Here is a 19784-nt window from a genome sequence, read left to right as displayed (position 1 = left end):
TTTCTTCACAGGATTTCTGTAGTCTGTGTGCATTTGTTCATCAGCCACTATACCCAGACTCTGCAGGTTCGAATCTGCAACAGATATGAAATGTATGACAGGTAGATGCTGCATTATAGTCTCATTCAGGGGGTGGCATTGAGAGACGGAAGTGGAGTTAAATCTTTGCATTAAACAGAAATTTGGGTGATATATCTGGTCGTCCATCTGGCAGGAAAGATGAGTACCCAGAGATGCAAATCTAAAATGACTCACAGTCAGAGATTAATAGGTTCAGTGACTGGTCAAGAACTCAAAAAGAACAAAATTAGAAAACTAGTGACAGAGAGATTTGGGGGAGAAGTATGTATAGGGGTTTGTGAAGAAGTTAATTCCCATATAAATACCCACAATTGTTAACCACAGTTGAAGAGGAGACGTTCAATAATCGGATGGATAAAATGATATGTGCTGTGTGCATCGGGAAGCCTCTTTTTCCAGGCACTCTGATGTTTGATTAATGAACCAATACAGAGAACCAATTCGTGCGGCTAAAATGAATCTTACGCATGGGATCAACAAAGTTGTCTTGCACTACCCGAGGCTACCCTGGAACTAACGAATGCTCAGTCTGCCAAATGCCATAGGCAAATCTGGGTACCAGATGAGATACCAATGCTGGGTGGGACAGCAGGATGGCTAGGTGACAGGATTACACTGGCACTGTCACATTGAAGAAGGCAATACTAGGCTTTAACAAGGTAGACTCTTAACCAAATACTGAATTTGACTTCCTGCCCACAGTTCTTCAGCACCTTCATGCATAGACACAAGGACTCAGTGTGCTGGATCCATCTCTCCTGGATTCAACTTAGCATTGTCTCTGCACTAATCCTTTCTTGAGTCACCTCAAACCACCATAGCCACACCTCTTTCAGAGGGTTTGGACAGTTATTTAAATTACTGTTATGATAATTGGCTTAATGCAGGTCTGATGTTACCTTTCTTTGTGCCTTCATTATATGCTCCATGCCACTGGCCTGTGACTTACTGAAAAGTGACATTTTCCTCTGTGTGTATGTATGCATAACAGTGAAGTATGATAAAGACAATATCCTTTAAAATCTTTATTCTTATCCAGCCAAGCACTGGTTTTACTTGTTGGGTGGAAATTAACATGTCCACCCATTTTCATTCACCAACACATCCTGTGTGGTTTTAGACTATTTTTGGACTTCCTTTTAGCCTTTGGTACACTGTACTAGGAGAAATATCCGAGGCCGAAACTCTTCTCCACTTTCTTGTGCCATTTTCTGGGTAGTGTCCAGGGAGACGTTTGAGCAGATGGAGGCTGAAGATGGCTACACGGTGCTGATGGGCAAAACTCATGACAAATCCCAGCAGAGATCTAAAGGTAGGAATATTGTTATCCCTCAACCAGGCTCCAGTTTAAAATTGCATTATTCTCTCCGGAAAAAACAATGATCTTTGAATAATTTTGCAATGTTAAATTTAACTTTATTTTGAGATTTTAAAAAAATGGTCATAAGCTAAGTTTATTTAGACTCATATAAGCATCAATAATCAACCCCCCCAAGAGTTGTACTTTTACAGTCATGGGGCCAGGGAAATGCTAATAAGATAGTGTATGATCTCCTCAATGTGCTATAATAAGAATATAAAGATAATTTTCAAGCAAAGAGTCAAAGTTAGCATTCTTACAAAAAATTATTCCTCCTACAAAACACAAGATTCTTCAAAGCAACTATATGGGCATGGTATCTGTTGAAGATGCCTGTGATACTCAGAAGTAAAGATGTAGTGAGGATGGTGGGAGTAGCAATGGTCCCATGGCATTTTACAACTTACAAAAGCATTTTTGTATATACATATGGTATTTCATTAATCTTCTGAAAGGAGCTATGGAATGACAGAACAGTCTATTGGGGATGAGAAAGGGGAAAATAAAAGAGGACATCAATCTTTGCTGTTTAGGACTGTTGTATCGGGTCAAGATTGTTTTGTTTTCAAGCTGTAACAGGTTTTATAGGCAAGTTTGATATACAACATATGTTTTCTAAATCCAGTAGGTTTACAATTCATTTTTTAGATAATTCTATTAAAATAGTCAGGATCAAAACTGGGATGACATGGCCCAGAAATTTTAGAATTGCTGGGAAAAACCACAGCTCTGCCATATGCACTATTGCTATACATCTTCATGTATTATCCCAGTTTCCATCCATCAAATTCAAATTTTTTTCCATAAACATGATACTATTGTCATCATCTGCAGACCCAAGGTCTTTTTCACAGTCTCAATAATAGAAAACTAATACTTCCTTTTTCACTAGTAACTTAGTGAAAACTAGGACCATTGGACTTGAATTGAACTGGACTCTAAACCCCATAGATGTAGCGGTTAAACTAAATTATTAACTTTTTAAAAAGTTTATAAACCACCGTGTAATACACAGGTGAGTAAAGATATATAAAATTTGAAGGTAGGTACATAAAGTAGAGGTTAACAGTCCTTTAAGTTACTAGTGAAAGAAGAATAGGGTTAGGAACGTGAATTAGGCCTGCAATTAAGCGACAATTACATTTCTGTAAACATGCTTTTGCCTGCCACAAATTTGTTGCTAAGCTTCTTTGTAATTGATGAGTAAAGATAATCCAACCAGTTATTGGGCACACATTGTAAGACAGTCACACCTATTCTTTAAGATGGATATAAAACCTACCATGGGAATAGACTAAAAGTGTTAGCCACACAAGAGTAGATGTGAAGCAAGATTAGAAAAGCATAAGAACTAAAGTAAAAACCAACGTCTAGATCAGGGAAAATGTCAGAGAAAACTAGCAAGTCTGAGGTCAAAGTTGAGGATAGAGAAAAGGGGCAATAAAACCTACAGCCTTGAGTAAACCAAACAAACACTGGTAGTTCCTGGGTGCATGAAATTGCTGGCTTGTGGAAGCATTCGCAAAAATATTTTCAGCATTAATGGAATATGCAAAAGGAGATATTCATAGGAGGTTGGAGAGTGGAAGTTGAAAAGAGAGCTGAGATTTTAGAGATGAATTTGTAGATTTGATCTGTGTAAAACATGTAAAACCATGAGGTGAGATTAGCAACTTGAGCATTATTTAGAGAGCAAAATAGGGACTGCTACTCTCATAGTACCTGTTATTTTTCTCACTAGCACTTATCACAATTATATATTTCCTCAATATAATAAAATATAATTATAGAAAAAAGGTCGATATAAGTAATCTTGTTACTAAGTCCAGAAAGAAAAAATTTCCATCATGAAACAGATACAATCACAACATAAGTAGTGCTCTGGCAGCGGTGATGATGATAAGTTTCACAGAGTAATTTTGTAGTATTGCCCCATGGACTCCAATGGCATGCAGTCCAGAAGTTTTGGGACACAAGGGTCTCACCCATTAGAGCTTAGGTAAAAGAATATTAATTGTTAATTTATAGCTATAATATGATTTGGCAATGAGTTAAAACTTTTTCTTCTTGGTACATATGGGATCAGTTAACTTCCAATAAATATGCCTGGAATAGGTATTACCTCATAACTTGCAGAAGTACATTTTGAGAGTTTTTAGCTAAATAGAGGTCTTTTCACTTTTGTTTGAGTAAAGAAATATACACAGGCAAGAAAAAAATAGAAACTCACTTTGGATTTATTTTGTAATAAAGACAATTGGGTAAATTTCAAAACTTTTACAATATACAGCACACCCTATAACTATGTGTTATAAAGAGATGCACTAAGTCCATAAAAATCAATGAAAATCAATTGAAATAAAATATCCAAATTTGAGAAGGAGCTCTCTTTCATTATGACTGAGAACAGTAATTTTCAACCTTTTTCATCTCATAGAAAACATAAAATAATTACTAAAATTCTGCAGAACACCAAAAATATAGTTTTTCCTCATTTGACCAAAAACTGGTATAATTTGATTCATTCACAGCAAATGGTTATTGTTGTGTTGGCTGTTGTCATTTTTTTTTTATTTGATAATCTAAGGGAAAAAAGGGGTCAGTGCCCCTGACTAAGTAGTCAGGTATGGCATATTTTAAACATTCTTGTGGCAATCCAGTTGAAAATTGCCGACTTAGAACTATTTGTGAGATGTATAACTACAGTGATGAAATTAAGTGCTTGTTTATTTATAAACCAATAAAAACTGGGGAATAATAATCTGAGCATCACATTACTTGATTTTCTCTTTGGGCACTAGCAAAACAAATTGGCTTGAATGTTTCTAGATTTAAATAATATTCCTATGATTACATTAAATATATTCCTATGTCTCTGGCGCTTCCCCCATTTATTCCTCTTTAAAGAGGCTGTTCCTGCCAACTCTGATCCAAAGTAGTACTATGGCAAAAGTTCAGTTCAAACAGCATTAATTGGAGATCTATGCTGCTTAAGCTGACACTGATTCTTGTCCAAAAAGTCAAAGTCAAGGGTACACTATATATCATATCTGAAGGTGAGATAACAGGTGAATATTCCCAGTACCATGACCGGTACATAACAGGACTTTAATAAATGTTCCTTTTTTTCTTTTATTTTTTTAGTGGGTCATTAAAATAAATAATACACATAACACATATACACTTGACACTGAACAATCCAAAAATGAAATTAAGAAAAATAATTCTATTTGTAGTATCATTATACAGTATTATCATATATTATGTATAATTTCTATTTTATATATACACCATGTTTTTTGGACTATAAGACGCACCTTTCCCCCAACAAATTTGGGAGGAATAATGGTTGCTAATACCACTGATGAGTTCTGTTTACATTTACATTGGTGAAATATTATATTATTTATGTTATTAAATAGTTTACTACATTTTTTGCCTCAAAAATTGTTTTCCTATTTTCCTCCTCTAAAACCTTGGTGTATCTTATGGTTTGAAAAATATGGTAATATATGTGATATATAGAATATATTATACATACACATTTATATATTAAAAATTATTGTGTATCATTGCATATGTAATATATAAAGTAAATCTTATGTTTACATTATATTTATATATTAGTATGTAACATAAAATACTATGCACTATAAATTATATATCTATGTAATATATATTTAATATAATTTAACTTAATTATTTTTAGAGAGGGGGGAGGAAGGAAGAAAGAGAGGGAGAGAAACACCAGAGTGTGGTTGCCTTTTATGTGCCTCCTACTGGGGACCTAACCTGCAACTCAGGAATGTGCCCTGACTGGGAATTGAACATGCGACCCTTTGGTTCACAGGCTGACTCTCAATCTACTAAGTCACACCAGCCAAGGCCTAAAATATATTTAATTTAAGGACTAATTTTAAGTAATCAAAAATCACTGAATAACAAAGCAAGGCAGGAAAATGTTTTTAAAGTGAATCATCACAAGAGTTCTAAAATTCATGAAAAAAATCTCAACCTTTCAGATTTCGCCTTGTATCCATATTATTACTGCATTTTATTGATAGTTGGATGCATTGGGATCCTCATTCTTGTGATAACAGTGATTGGCCTGAACTTTTCAAGTGAGTATGCAGCTTTTACTTGTTTTTGCATTTTCTGAAGATAAATTGATATTTAATTCCTCTTAATATTAAAATCAGATCCACACTGTAGTCCAAAGTTGGTAAATTAAACTTTCCACTCACATGTCATGTTACACAATTATTTTCAATTTAAGAAAAATTAAGAAAAATTCAAGTATAAAACACATATTTATTCCACGTTTTTTAAAAACTTCTAGTTAAAGATTGGCTTATTATATTATTAAAAAATCAGTGATGTATTTTTACAGGCTATTATGTACTCATTTGCATCACTTTGAAAAGTAACAATTTAAATGTATGAATGTGCTAGTTTAAAAAAAGATGATCTGTTTGAAAGTCATTTTAAATGGACTCCTGCACCTGATTTTTCTCCCTGAAGTTGTATTTAATGTGTTTATTCTGTGTTCATTCTTCTGAAATAACCAGACCATTGTATGGTTCTGTAGCTTTCTGTGTTTCTCTTGAAACTGTGCTTCTTGAAAATGCAGGGCTAAAATGGGGATTGTCATATATAATGTCAACCTGGAACATGAACATGAATGAGATATCTAAAGGTAGAGGAGCCCTAAAGCTAGTTCTCTGTGGGAGGCAAAGTGAAGTGTCTATTTTATAATGGGCAATTATATCTGTTCTTATGTTTTTCCTGTTACAACAACAGAAAATGTCAGATTTTTCTGAGACTAAATAAATAGTCTTCTTTAGGTAGTTCTTCTGTACTTGTAACGGCATTTTGGCTGAGAAGTTGTCAACCAATCATATCCCTTAATATATTCAATCCTTATATTGAAATCAATTATTGATAAGATGAAATTGTCCACTTCTTTAACATTCAATATTAGATGACTATTCATTTTCATGAGTTTATCTAAGGAAGCATTATTTAACCAGTAATTCTAGGTTATGGACTACACCATAATATTAAAACTTTTTTAAAAGATCCTGAATTCAGGAGCAAATGGTTTCTTTTGGGCACCAAGTGTGATATTTACCGGCCAGTGCCACTCTCCTGTGACTCAGTTTCCTCCTCTGTAAAATGTAAATAGTAAAATGACATAGTTGGTGCCATCATCATTCTTTCAGAGAAAGATACTTTTTACAAGAAATCAGTAAAAATTGATCAAATATAAGTAGGGACAATACCTTTTCTTAGCAGTTTTTAATTCTTATAAATTAGTGACAATTTTAAGATTTGTGTTTCTAGTAAATTTGTGCTTGTACTTTGACCAGTTTGAAAATATTTTTCATGACTTTCAGTTCAAAACAAATTATTGATCATAAAATATTTACATCTGCTATTTCCTAAAATTCTATATCAGAACAGCAAAAGATAACAACATAAAATAAATGAAAAGCACAGAAGTAGAAAAGAAAGAAAAACTTGTAAAAATGAAAAACAGATGGGATAATGCTATTGATAATGCTATCGAATTAATCAATGGACAGAACCACAGTTCAAAGAACAAAGGGTAACGATGGGGATGAAAGGTCTTCCTCAGGGCAAAACCCAGGGAAAACTTCCTTTTCAGAGATGGGTAGGGTGTAAACAAAGGTTGAAAGCAATGTAGTTAACTAAAAGACTTTCTAAAGAATGTTCTTTTTGATTGCTCTCTTGACAACCTCTTGCTCCTCTCATGCAGTGGTATTTGGTACCATATCATGGCAAAAAAAAGAAACAAAACAAAAAAGCCCAACAAAAATCCCTTTAAAACAATCATCTGTATAACTAAACAAGCTGGGGCTCCTCTTTTATGGAGTGGTGGTAGGTATCGGCCTCCTTGTTTTGGTTCTGGAGAGAACCAGGGAATACGCAATGTTGGTTTACTGAATAGTTTGGTTATTTCCTGGGCCCATTCTATCTAAACATTCATGAAATCTATCCAAATATCTGAGAGTACAGAGAAAAATGTCAGAAAATATTAGTAAGTATAAATAAATCGAGATTATCTGAGATAAAATCCCAACATATTATCCCAGGAAGTGTTATAGAACAAAGGGGAGCCTGGGGTGGCCAAGGGCGATATACTATTACTGAAAGGAACTCCCCCAGGTCCGCTACATCCACCACCAGAGGAAAGACGTCTCTCAATGCCAGAGATTCGTGAAAAGGAAAGGAAATGTTTACTTAATGCTATACAAACTTAAAATAGTGACCTAATGTCTTCATCAAAATCCCAAAGTCCCTTAAAATACCCACAAACACACATAGTCCTTCCTTCCCCCTTTGCCCAGTCTGGGGTACCGTATCTCAGGAAAAGAAATAGAAGTCCGTGGCTCAGGCAGCCCCTGGTTCTTCCCAGTAACCCGTCTTGGCTGGTAGGCTTCTCTTGGTTCCCGGCACCATCAGCCGTGTTGCCGAGATCTCTGCTAAAGTTGGGTGGTGGTTCCCTCTTCTAAAGCTGCGGGGGTCCCCACTCTGGCAAAGCTGCATGGTTCTCCCTCCCAGGGCTGTGAGGAAGTGGGGTTGCCACTGTGCCAAAGTCAAGTAGCGATTCTCTGATAAAGCAGCATGGTGATTCCCTCTCAGGGCTGCGAAATTTCCCACTCTGGCAAAGCCATGTGGTTCTCTCTGCACAATCACTGTGGGAGTCCCCAGTCTGGCAAAGCTGCATGGTTCTCCTCCCACTGGCTGCTGTGGCTCGATTTAAATGCCCGTGCCAATCTTGCTCTGCAGCCCCATTTCTGACTCCTCCCACACTTCTCCCACAATTGGCTACACTTGCCAGCACTCTCATATCCTTCCAGCTTCACTGGGCTGCCTTCATGAATCTGGGTAGGCATGGCCCCATGTCATGGAGCCAATCTTCTCCAAGCCCCCACACAGGCGCTGTAACGTGGGGGACCGGCCCCCCAGTTACATCTTGGTGGGAAGTTACTTCTGTCCTCCTGGCTCAGATCATGGCCACAGCTATTTAACATATCTATGTAACCAGTTAAAGGTTATAGATATGTTAAATGACCATGCCAGAGGTTAGCTGCAAAACTGTTGCTATGTGAAACAGCTGTCAATGGCCCTGCTCCATTTGTCCCTTCCCCCAACCCACACCTGTGGGAGGGTGGGGGTAAGGACATCCTAATATTTCCTGAACACCTTGAGTTCTGGACCCCATTTCGAATCCCTATTTGGGGCCCCCCTCTTGGCTGCACCATGTTACAGAAGGACAGCGTCACTGACAAATTTCCAGAAGAGAAGAGGGGAAAAGTACATGGGAAATAATAAAATAAATGTTTAAAAAATTTCAGGAGAAAAAACAAACAAACAAAAAACAGAAGTTTTCAATTTATAACAGCCCATCAAATTTAGAAGAAAATGCAAAAATAGATATAATAAATAGATGATAAATAGGTAAAATAGACTGATAGACAGACAGATAAATCCTCATTATATTTCAGGGCACAATCAGTAAATATATAATCCTAATTGTTTACATAAAGAATTAGTTCTTTCCCAAAGCAAAAAGAAACAAATTGGCATCACATTTTTAAATGTATATAAAACGACACCACTGCAGTAGTTCTGAACGTGATTTAACTTAGATTGAATATAATTTTTTTATGTACTCTTTTGGAACAAATAAAGGAAGAGGGGGGCTGATATTAGATGGAGTAAAGCTAGCCCAAGAATGTAATGAAATGTACATTGCAGGTTATCAGCTCTTCTGTGTTCCAGGAAAGTAATTAATTCAGTCTGCATGAAAACAATTTATGAATACTGAAACCAAGAAGCTGAAGATGCTTGGTGTGATACAAAGGGTGAATCTGGAACAAAAAAGATAACATCAAAAATAATATATAAAGGAGTAATAGGTATGAGGTTTAAGAATGCATACAATATTTAGAATTGTGTTTAACTCTCAAAGGAATAAAAATATTAGAAAAAGTGGCAAATTCTGGGGAAGGAGAGGAGTAGAAGCCTGGTAGAAGAGAAATACATTCACTTTTTTATTTTCATATACCTAAGTTGCTCTTCATGTTACTCATTGTATTTTTTCTTTGCACTGAATACAGATAAAAAAATGGATTTCTCAAAGAATGTAAATACCAACAGTCTATCAGGTAATGTTTTTGTCTGATATGTGTTGAATCAAAAAAATTCAACCACTGGTTACACAGATTAAATATCAGGGTTTTAATATGGGTATATAATAAAATGGGTATATAATAATCACAGCATAGTAAATATTTAGTGTAGTTTAAAATGGGTATATAATAATCACAGCATAGTAAATATTTAGTGTAGTTTAAACCAGCTGTGATGGTTCATTTTATTTGTCAACTTGACCAAAATATCATGGTACCCAGATATTTGGTCAAACACTAACCTAGATGTTGCTGTGAAAGTACATTTTAGATGAGATTAACAATTAAACCAGTAGATTTAAGGAGAGCAGAATGTCTTCCATGATGTGACTGGGCCTCATTCAATCTGCTGAAAAGCTTAAGAGAAAAAATACTGAGGTTCTGCAAAGGAAGAGGGAATCAGCCTCCACACTCCAGACTCCAGCTGCAAAATCAGCTCTTCCCTGGGTCTCCAGCCTGCCAACCTGCTCTTCATGTGAGCCAATTCCTTGAAATAAGTTTCCCACCCCCCCCCTCTGTTCTATTTCCCTGACTAATACACCAAGTAATATAATATGCAGGCATATTATATTATAAAGCAATATAATAATGCTTCAGTTGACCAGATAGCTTGTGGAGACAAACAACTAGATTGGAACTTTAGATCCGATATTTATGTTGTATGACTTTGAGAAAATTATTCAATATATGACTCAATTTCTCCTCTGTAAATTGGGGGTGACAATAACATCTATTTTAGAAAGCTTTATTTTGTTATATTCTTAGATTTTTATTATGAAAAGTAGAAGTAAAACTAAGTACCTTTCAAATATCTTCAAAAATTGTTAGTGCATAGTCAGTATTATTTCATCTATATCTCTTCCATTAACAGACTCCCAAACTAGATTGTATTAAAGCTGTTACCAGATATCATGCCATTTAATATTTAAATATTTCAGTTCATGATCCTTACAGTTAAAGGCTCCTTGTGCTTAACTCAATCACAACATTATTATAACTCCTGTGTTAGCTTTCTCTTGATGTGCAATGGATTACCACAAATTTACCAGTTTAAACCAAAAGTTATTTAATACTCAGCCTCCATGGGTTGGGAGCACAGGCACAGCTTAACTAGGTCTCCTGTTCAGGGTCTCACGGCATGCAGTTTAGGTGTTTGCCAGACCACACACATTTCTGGAGCTGAGGTTCTTCCTGCGAACTTATGTTGTTGGTACAATTCAGTTACTTGTGGTTGTAGGACTGAGGTCATTGCTTTACTGCTGGCTTTCACCCAGGGCTGCTCTAAGCTCCTGCATTTCCTTTCCATCTGTACTCTTGCACAGACTCTCAAGACATGGCAGTTTAATTCTTCAGAGCCAATAGGATGTCTCTCTCTCTTCAAAGAAGGTTCAGTTTCCTTTATAAGGTCTTATACCTGACTAAGTCATGCCCTTCTGTGATAATCTCTTTTTTTCATGAACTCAAAGTTAACTGACTGGGGACTCTTTTTTTGTCTTCAAAATCTCTTCACCTTGTAATACGATAAACTTAACCATGGAAGTGATATCCCATCATAGTCACAGGCCCGACTCACATTCATTACACGAGGGAATTACATGAACCATGTACACCGGGGGCAGGAATCATGGGAACCACTTTAGAATTCTGTCTACCACAATGCCTAACAAAATTAGCAATAACTTATTAATATATATTACCTAGTCACCATTAAAATGTCTTTTTATTTTCCTCTGATTTGTTAGAATCATAATCAAAAGGAAGACCACAATTGCATATGTTTAAAGTGCTTTGGTGTCTCTTGAATCTCTTAATCTTCAGGTCCTCTTTATTTATTTATTTTTTCTTTGCCATTTATTGCTGGAAAAATGGGTCAAGGTTCTATATAATATCTCATACTGTTTGTATTTCAATCTTGTCATTTAACATGTTCTACTATTTTGTAAAGTTATTTTAAAACATAAATATATGCTAGGTTCTTAGAAACCCACAATAATGGTTATATGTGTTATCATGTAAAAATACATAATAGATGTATTTTGTGAATACATTTATTATTATGTAAAAAATTGAGACAAGAATTGATACAAAGTAGCTAAATCAATTTCTTTTTCTCCACCCTCATCCCCATAATATTTCTGGTAAGACTGGAAGCTAAGTTAACAGTAATAGCTCTTTGGACAATTGGTGTCCACATTTTGAATCACGGGTAGGTGTTTTAACATCTTACACTGATTATTTGGACTACTTTTAATATATTTTGCAGCTCCAAACTGTACTTCATTCACCTTCTATCAATATTCACCTAATAGAATCACTTGGTCCAAATGATTCCTTCTCACTAATAATAGTAAGTGAATAAATCCCCTCAAATTAAAATTGTGAGGTATATTTGAGGTTATTTTATACCTTTTAGTTATGTACTGGTACAGCTGAAATTAGAATCCAGTTATCCTGAGTCTTTAAATTATGTTTTGGCAAAAATGTAACTATTCAGGACTGACAACTTTTGGCCTGGTAAAAAGTATATTAATTTTGTAGAGTTTTATTAACTTTTTCTAGTATTTTCTTTTAGGAGATAATTATATATGCCAAAATGACTGGCTGTTGAACCAAGGGACATGTTACAAGTTTTTGATGACTTCTAGAAGTTGAAATGAGAGTCAACATGATTGCACAAAGCTCCAGGCACACTTGCCGGTGATTCACACTTTGAAAGAGCTGGTGAGGAATCAAACATGGAATCTAAGTGCTCCAGGAAGAATTTTTAGGTGCAGTTCTAATAAGTGTGGGTAGTTTATAGTCATCGATCTGAACATTCATTATCCCTAATATAATTACTGTTGTTTATGATAAGAAGCCTATTATTTAGGAAAGAAATAATTATTTAGTTCCTCATTAATGCCTGGCACAGTGCCTTACTCTGTAGAAGGCATTGGTATGTTTTTGAATAAATGAATAAGTGAATAAATGAGTGAACTATTTTTTTTGTAGGAATTCATGCAAAAGAATTTAAAACCTGGACATCCTAGTTGGATTGGACTATACATTATGCACCCAGGAAAGCAATGGATGTGGATAAATGAATGCCCTTTTGTGGAACAAAAAGAGTAAGTCATTATTTGAGGGAGAGGAATGGTATAATGATGCTGTTTTATTTATAGAAAAGTAATTTAATTAATTAATTAAAAAGGGGCAAAGGAGGACACTATATAATACTTACGGAAAGAATTCATCAAGAAGTGATAACCCTTGTAAATATACATATGCTTAACATATGAACACCAAAATATATAAGGAAAATCTTGGAGAACTTCAAGAAAGATGTCGACAGCCACACACTCATAGTAGGGATTTTAATAGACCATTGTGAACAATGGATAGATCTTCCAAGCAAAGAATCAACAAGGATATTGTGTTGTTGAACAGCACTCCAGATCAAATGGACTTAATTGATAATATACAGAACCTTTGACCCACAAATAAGCAAAATATACATTTTTTACAAATGCATATGGAACATTTTCAAAGATAGACCACATATACATTACAAAACAAGCCTCAGCTAGCTCAAAAAAATTAAATCATATCAAGCATCTTCTTGGATCACTCAGGCTTAAAACTAGAGACCAACCTCAAAGAAAAAACTCAAAACATTCAAATTCATGGAGACTGAATAATATGCTATTAAATAATGAATGAGTTAACAATGAGATCAAGAAAGAAAACAAAAAGTTTCATGAAAGAAATGAAAACTAACACACAACAGCCCAAAACCTATGGGACACATCAAAGACAGTCTAGAGAGGGAAGCTCATAGCCATATACGCTTACCGCAGACATAGAAAATTTTCCAATAAATAACACAAGAACTGGAGGAAAAACAGCAAAGAAAGCCCACAATGAGTAGAAAGAAGGAAATAATCAAGATCAGAGGAGACTTAAATGATGTAGAGACTAAAATAGCAATTCTAAAGACCAGTAAGTCCTGGAGCTCGTTTTTTGAAAAAAATGAATAAAATTGACAAGCCTTTAACCAGACTCACTGAGAGAGAGAGAGAGAGAGAGAGAGAGAGAGAGAGAGAGAGAGAGAGAGAGAGAGAGAGAGAGAGAGAGAGAAACTAGAATAAATAAAATAAGAAAAGAAAATGGAGAAATAACAACAAATACCACAGAAATACAAAGGATTGTAACAACTATATGCCAAGGATGAACAACTATATGCCAAGAAATTTGACAACCTGGGAGAGATTTTCAAGTATCTGGAAAATACAATCTTCCAAAACTGAATCAAGAAGAAGCTGAAAACCTGAATAGACTGATAACAATGGTTAAACTGAAGCAGTAATCAAAAAACTCCTGGCACACAAACAGCCCTGGACCAAATGGCTTCACAGGTGAATTTTACTAGTTAAGGAAGAGCTAACTCCTACCCTTCTCAAACAATTCCAAAAAATTCAAGAAGAGGGAGGACTCCCAAACTCTTTTTAAAAAGTCATTGTTAACCTAATTCCAAAACCATATGAAGATACAACCAGGAAAGAAAACTACAGGCCAATATAGCTACTGGACATAGAAGCTAAAATCTTCAACAAAATACTGGCAACCCAGATCCAGCAGTACCTCAAAAAGATCATACTCCTTGGTCAATGGAGATTAATCCCAGGAATGAAAGGATGGTAGAATTTTGCAAATCAAGAAACATAGTACACATATAAATAAAATGAATGACAAAAATCACATGATCATATCCATAGATGCTGAAAAAGCATTTGATAAAGTACAGCTCTCATTTCATGATAAAAATGCCTAGCAAAGTGGGAGTAGAGAAAGCATACCTCAAATAATAAAGGCCATATATGAGAAACCTAAGCCAACATCATACTCAATGGGCAAATATTTAAAGCTTTCTCCAGCCCTGGCTGGCGTAGCTCAGTGGATTGAGCACGGGCTGTGAACCAAAGCATCGCAGGTTTGATTCCCAGTCAGGGCACATGCCTGGGTTGCAGGCCACAGCCCCCAGCAACCACACATTGATGTTTCTCTCTCTCTCTTTCTCCCTCCCTTCCCTCTCTAAAAATAAATAAATAAAATCTTTAAAAAAGAATTTAAAAAGAATTAAAAATTCTAAAAAAATCTTTAAAAATAAAAGCTTTCTCCCTAAGATCAGGTACAAGACAAAAAAGTCCACTTTCTCCACTTTATTCAAAATAGTGCTGGAAGTTCTATCCATGGTGATCAGAGAAGAAGAAGAAATGAAATGCATCCAAATTGGAAAGGAGGAAATAAAACTGTCATTACTTGCAGATGACATAATAGTATATAGAGCAAACTATGTAGGCTCCACCAAAAAACTACTCAACCTAATAAGTGAATTTGTCCAAAAAGCGGGATATAAAGTCAATATACAGAAATGAGTGCATTTTTGTATACCAAAAATGAAATATCAAAAACAGAAACTAGGGGAAAAATCCCATTTACTATAGCAACAAGAAAAATTAAGTAACAAGAAATAAACTTAACCAAGGAGTTAAAGACCTGTACTCAGACACTACAAAACACTGGAGAAAGAAAATAAGGGGAACTAAACAAATGGAAGCACATACTGTGCTCATGGATTGAAATAATCAACATATTTAAAATGTCCATACAACCCAAAGCAATATATAGATGTAAAGCAATCCCTATTAAAATACCAGTGACATATTTAACAGATTATGGACAAATATTTCAAACATTATATGGAACCTAAAATGACCATAAATAGCTGCAGCAATATTGAGAAAGAAGAATATACTAGGAGGGATCACAATATGTGATATCAAATTATACTACAAGGCCACAGTAATCAAAACAGTCTGGTGCCAACATAAGAAAAACCACATAGATCAATGCAACAGAATAGAGAGCCAAGAAATTAACTCATGTCTCTATGTTTGATTAATATTTGAGTAGGGAGAAGAAACATAAAATTGAGTAAAATTAGCCTCTTCAAAAAATGGTGCTGTGAGATCTGGAATGATGAAAGAAAGAAAGAAAGAAAGAAAGAAAGAAAGAAAGAAAGAAAGAAAGAAAGAAAGGAAGGAAGGAAGGAAGGAAGGAAGGAAGGAAGGAAGGAAGGAAGGAAGGAAGGAGGGAAGGAAGGAAGGAAGGAGGGAGGGAGGGAGGGAGGGAGGGAGGGAGGGAAGGAAGGAAGGAAGGAAGGAAGGAGGGAAGGAAGAAAGGAAGGAGGGAAGGAGGGAGGGAAGGAAGGGTGAAAGAGTGAAAGAAAGAGTGAAAGAAAGGAAGGAAGAAAGAGTGAAAGAAAGGAAGGAAGAAAGAAAGGGAGGGAGGAAGAAAGAAAGAAAGTTAGTTGACCACGAACTTACATCATACACCAGAATAAACTTAAACTGGATGAAAGACTTAAACATAAGCCACGACACCATAAAAGTTCTAGAGGAAAACATAGGCAGTAAAATTTCAGATATCCCATGCAGCAATATTTCCATCTATACATCCTCTAGGGCCAGGGAAATGGAGGAAAGAATAAACAAATGGGACTTCATCAAATTAACAGCCTCTACACATCTAAAGAGAACATCTTCAAAATGAAAAGGAAGACAACCGTATGGGAAAACATATTTGCCAACAATACCTCAGACAAGAATTTGATCCCTAAAATATATATAGAACATATACAACTCAGTGCCAGGGAGACAAACAATCCAATTTAAAAAATGGGCAAAGGACCTGAGCAAGCACTTCTCCATGGAGGACATACAGATTGCCCAGGGACATATGAAAGGATGCTCAGCATCACTAACCATGAGAGACATGCAAATTAAAACCACAATGAGATACCACTTCACACTGATCAGAATAGCTAAACAACAAATAACAAACAGCAGAATAAATCAACAAACAACAAATGCCAGTGATGATGTATGGAAAAGAAAACACTAGTGCACTGCTGGTCAGAATGCAGACTGGTGCAGCCTCTGTGGAAACCAGTATGGAATCTCCTCAAAAAAATCAAATATGTAATTGCCTTTTGACCCAGACATTCCACTGCTGAGGTTATACCCCAAGAACCCTGAAACAACAATTCAAAAGAACCTATGCACCTCTATGTGCATAACAACATTATTTATAATAATAAGTGCTGGGAGCAGCCTAAGTGCCCATCAGTAAATGAGTGGATCAAAAAACTGTGGTACATTTACGTAATGGAATACTAGGCAGCAGAAAGAAGGAACCCCTACCTTTTGTGACAGCATGGATGGAAATGGAGAGCATTATGCTAAGTGAAATAAACCAGGCAGTGAAAGACAAATACCATATGATCTCACCTATAACAGGAACCTAAATGAACAAAAGAAACCAATGAGGGAAAATAGAGCTGGAGGCATGGAAACAAGGAACAAAGTGACAGGGACCAGAGGGGAGGTGGGAGGAGGATAAAGGAAGAAAGAACGGGAAGGGCTTAGTTAAAGAACAAGTATAAATGACCCATGGACATGGACAACAGGGTGCGGATTGACTGTGGGAGCAAGGGTTGGGCAGAGCAGGGGAGACGAATGGGGGAAAATTAGGGCAACTCTAATAGAACAATAAAAATATTTAATAAAAAAGGATTAAACAAATTACTATAAATTGTACTTATTGAAGAGGCACTCAATAAATGCTAACTTATTTTTTCAAAAAGAAGGTTTAAATTTAAACTTTTGCCCTTAAAATTTCTCTCAAGCTTGTTGATATGAGAATGAAGCTTCTCTCACAATGTTCTTGTGTGAACAACAAGAGGTAATGAGCGGAAGAGTGCTTTAAAATTCTTAAGTGTCATGTACATTTACCCGTATTCCTCTGTGCTCCCATTTTCTTTTCACCTTACACTACTAGAGTAGCTGAGACTGGGCAAAGAACACTGGAACCCTCGCAAGTTAGAGCAAAAGCCATGGGCTGATAGTTCATTTCAATCTAGATATTTATACTTCTAATATCCATCATCTTTCATAAATATAAAGCTTAAACATGAAATACTACTCAGTTTTTATACCTATTTTGATGGTAGTCTTTGAAAAACTTAGTAAGAAATGTGTAGGCTGCCCCCTCCCCACTTTTTATTTTTTAATTTGGAAACCAAGATATTATTAGGGCAAGACATCTCTTTTTTAAAAAAAAATTATTTTATTTATCATGCTATTACGGTTGCCCTAATTTTTTCTCCTTCACATCCTTATAACCAGTGTGTTGAACTCTGCATCCGGTAGATCACTTAATCTCAATTTTGCTTAGTTCTTTTTCTGGAGTTTTGTTCTCCTCTTTTATTAGAGCCATGTTTCTTCATCTCTTCATATTGAAAGCCTCTGTGAGTTTGTTTCTGTGTATTAGGTAGAGCAGCTAGACTCCCTCCCTGATTTGGTAGTGTGGCCTAATGTAGTAGGTGTCCTATAGGGTCCAGTGGGACAACCTCCCCTAGCACCTAAGGTGGGTACTAGAGGTGCATCTTTTGTGTGCACTGAGTGCACCCTCCTCTTGTAGTTGAGCTTTGATTACTGTTGGCAGGTCAATGGGAGCGATTTAATGAGCACAATCAGCTGTAATGATTGGCTGTGACCACTTACCACAAAGCTACGCCCTACAAGGAGAATGAGCTGTGTGGGGGCAGGTTGGAAGTGCTCCAACATGTTCTGTAGCTGTCCATTGGGTGCACTGTCTCTGCGGTTTCCTGGGTGGTGCAGGCAAGGTCCACCCCCACCTATGTTTTGCCCAGGATCATCCTGTCTGAGTCATAAGCAATCTGAGATGGCTGCTGCTTGTGCTGGGCTTGGAGATTCCCAGGCAAAGCCAAGCTTTGAAGGTAGGCTGGCTGCTGCTAGTTCAGGGCCTCAGGACACTTAACAAGAGGTACAGGTGCTAGAGGCTTATTGAGGCTGGCTGTTGCTTGTTTGAGAAGATTTAGGTGTTGTGAAGCATGAGCCAACATCAGCCATTTATATGGAAAAGCAGCTTGGGTGGGTCCTTAAGTCAGGTGGAGTGGAATTTCTGGGGATCTCCAAGGTGGGTCAAACAGTGTTAGACAGTTTGATGGAATCCCAGATAATGGCACCAGCTTGCTGGCTCTGTGGTTCTGGGTGGGGAGGGTTTGGAAATGGGACCATGGCCTCTGCTCACCTTGATGACCTACACTTCAGTTTCTCTCTGTATGCCGCTGGTGACTTTCAAGCTGCTACCCTGGTGCTGGAGCTCATAAGGAGTGAGTCTGAGAAGTCCCTGTGTGGATTCTTTAAGAGGAACTTCTTGGGACTCCAGGAGTTTCTCCCGCCAACCTAATCCCCACTGTTTTTTGCAATCAGAAGTTGTGGGAACTTATCTTCCTGGCACTGGAACCCTGGACTGGTGGGCCTGGTGTGGGGTGGGACTCCTCGCTCCTGAGATATCCCTCTGAAATTTTTTTCCACCACACTCTGATGTTTAGAAAATTTAAGATAAATTTTCTAAAGTCTTTCCTTTATCTCCTAGCTTTTCAGTTATTGGACTAACTGAAAGTATGAACTGTGCTGTCACAACAGGAAATCAAGTGAGTTCTGAAGACTGTGACTCTAAATTTTATGGCATTTGCCAGAGAGACGTTGTCTGAATAAAAGAAAATCTGTGCATTTGAATAAGAAAGTGGAAGAAATGTGTATGTATGGATGGAGGTTATTAATGGTTGTCCATTTTTTTAGAGGAATGTGAATTTATGTTTTTGTATTTCAATATAAAATTTTCAAATATTTTATACAAGAATAAGACTCAAATGAAAAATATAAATTTTTAAAAAAAAAGAACACATAATTCCCTGTTGTTTGAATGTCTAAAAAATAAATTTAATCTTTTCCTAATCCTATCTATTCCCCATGTGTGTTCTATTCCTTGAGTTGTAACTCTTCCTGAGCATTTGGAGAAGTAATAAACCAGGCACATACATACACATATGCCATTTCTTCTTTACCATGGGCCTTTACCCCAAGTTGATTATTTTCAGTTTTTTTACCAAAAACAAATCAAATTTCAAATGGTAATGTGTTTAGATGTTATAAGCATAAGATGTTTATTTCAGGTAATATATAATCTTGTTTTTTATGTGCTTTTACTATTTATTC

At 36.2% G+C, this 19784-nt stretch overlaps 1 protein-coding gene across 1 annotated transcript; it reads left to right on the top strand.

Moving 5' to 3' along the window:
* Positions 1-1314: 1314 nt before the first annotated feature.
* KLRF2 (killer cell lectin like receptor F2) lies at positions 1315-19354 on the top strand. Its single transcript, XM_028531570.2, is given in 6 exon segments — positions 1315-1393; positions 5464-5562; positions 9589-9636; positions 12233-12381; positions 12652-12767; positions 19162-19354. Coding segments are annotated over 6 exon segments (600 nt in total). The 5' UTR covers positions 1315-1323; the 3' UTR covers positions 19280-19354.
* The last annotated feature ends 430 nt before the right edge of the window (positions 19355-19784 follow it).

The sequence above is a fragment of the Phyllostomus discolor genome, chromosome 2, assembly GCF_004126475.2.
Source record: "Phyllostomus discolor isolate MPI-MPIP mPhyDis1 chromosome 2, mPhyDis1.pri.v3, whole genome shotgun sequence".
Taxonomy (NCBI): Eukaryota; Metazoa; Chordata; class Mammalia; order Chiroptera; family Phyllostomidae; genus Phyllostomus; species Phyllostomus discolor.
The sequence above is the reverse complement of the archived record's forward strand: the minus strand, read 5'-3'. Positions and strand labels throughout refer to the sequence as shown.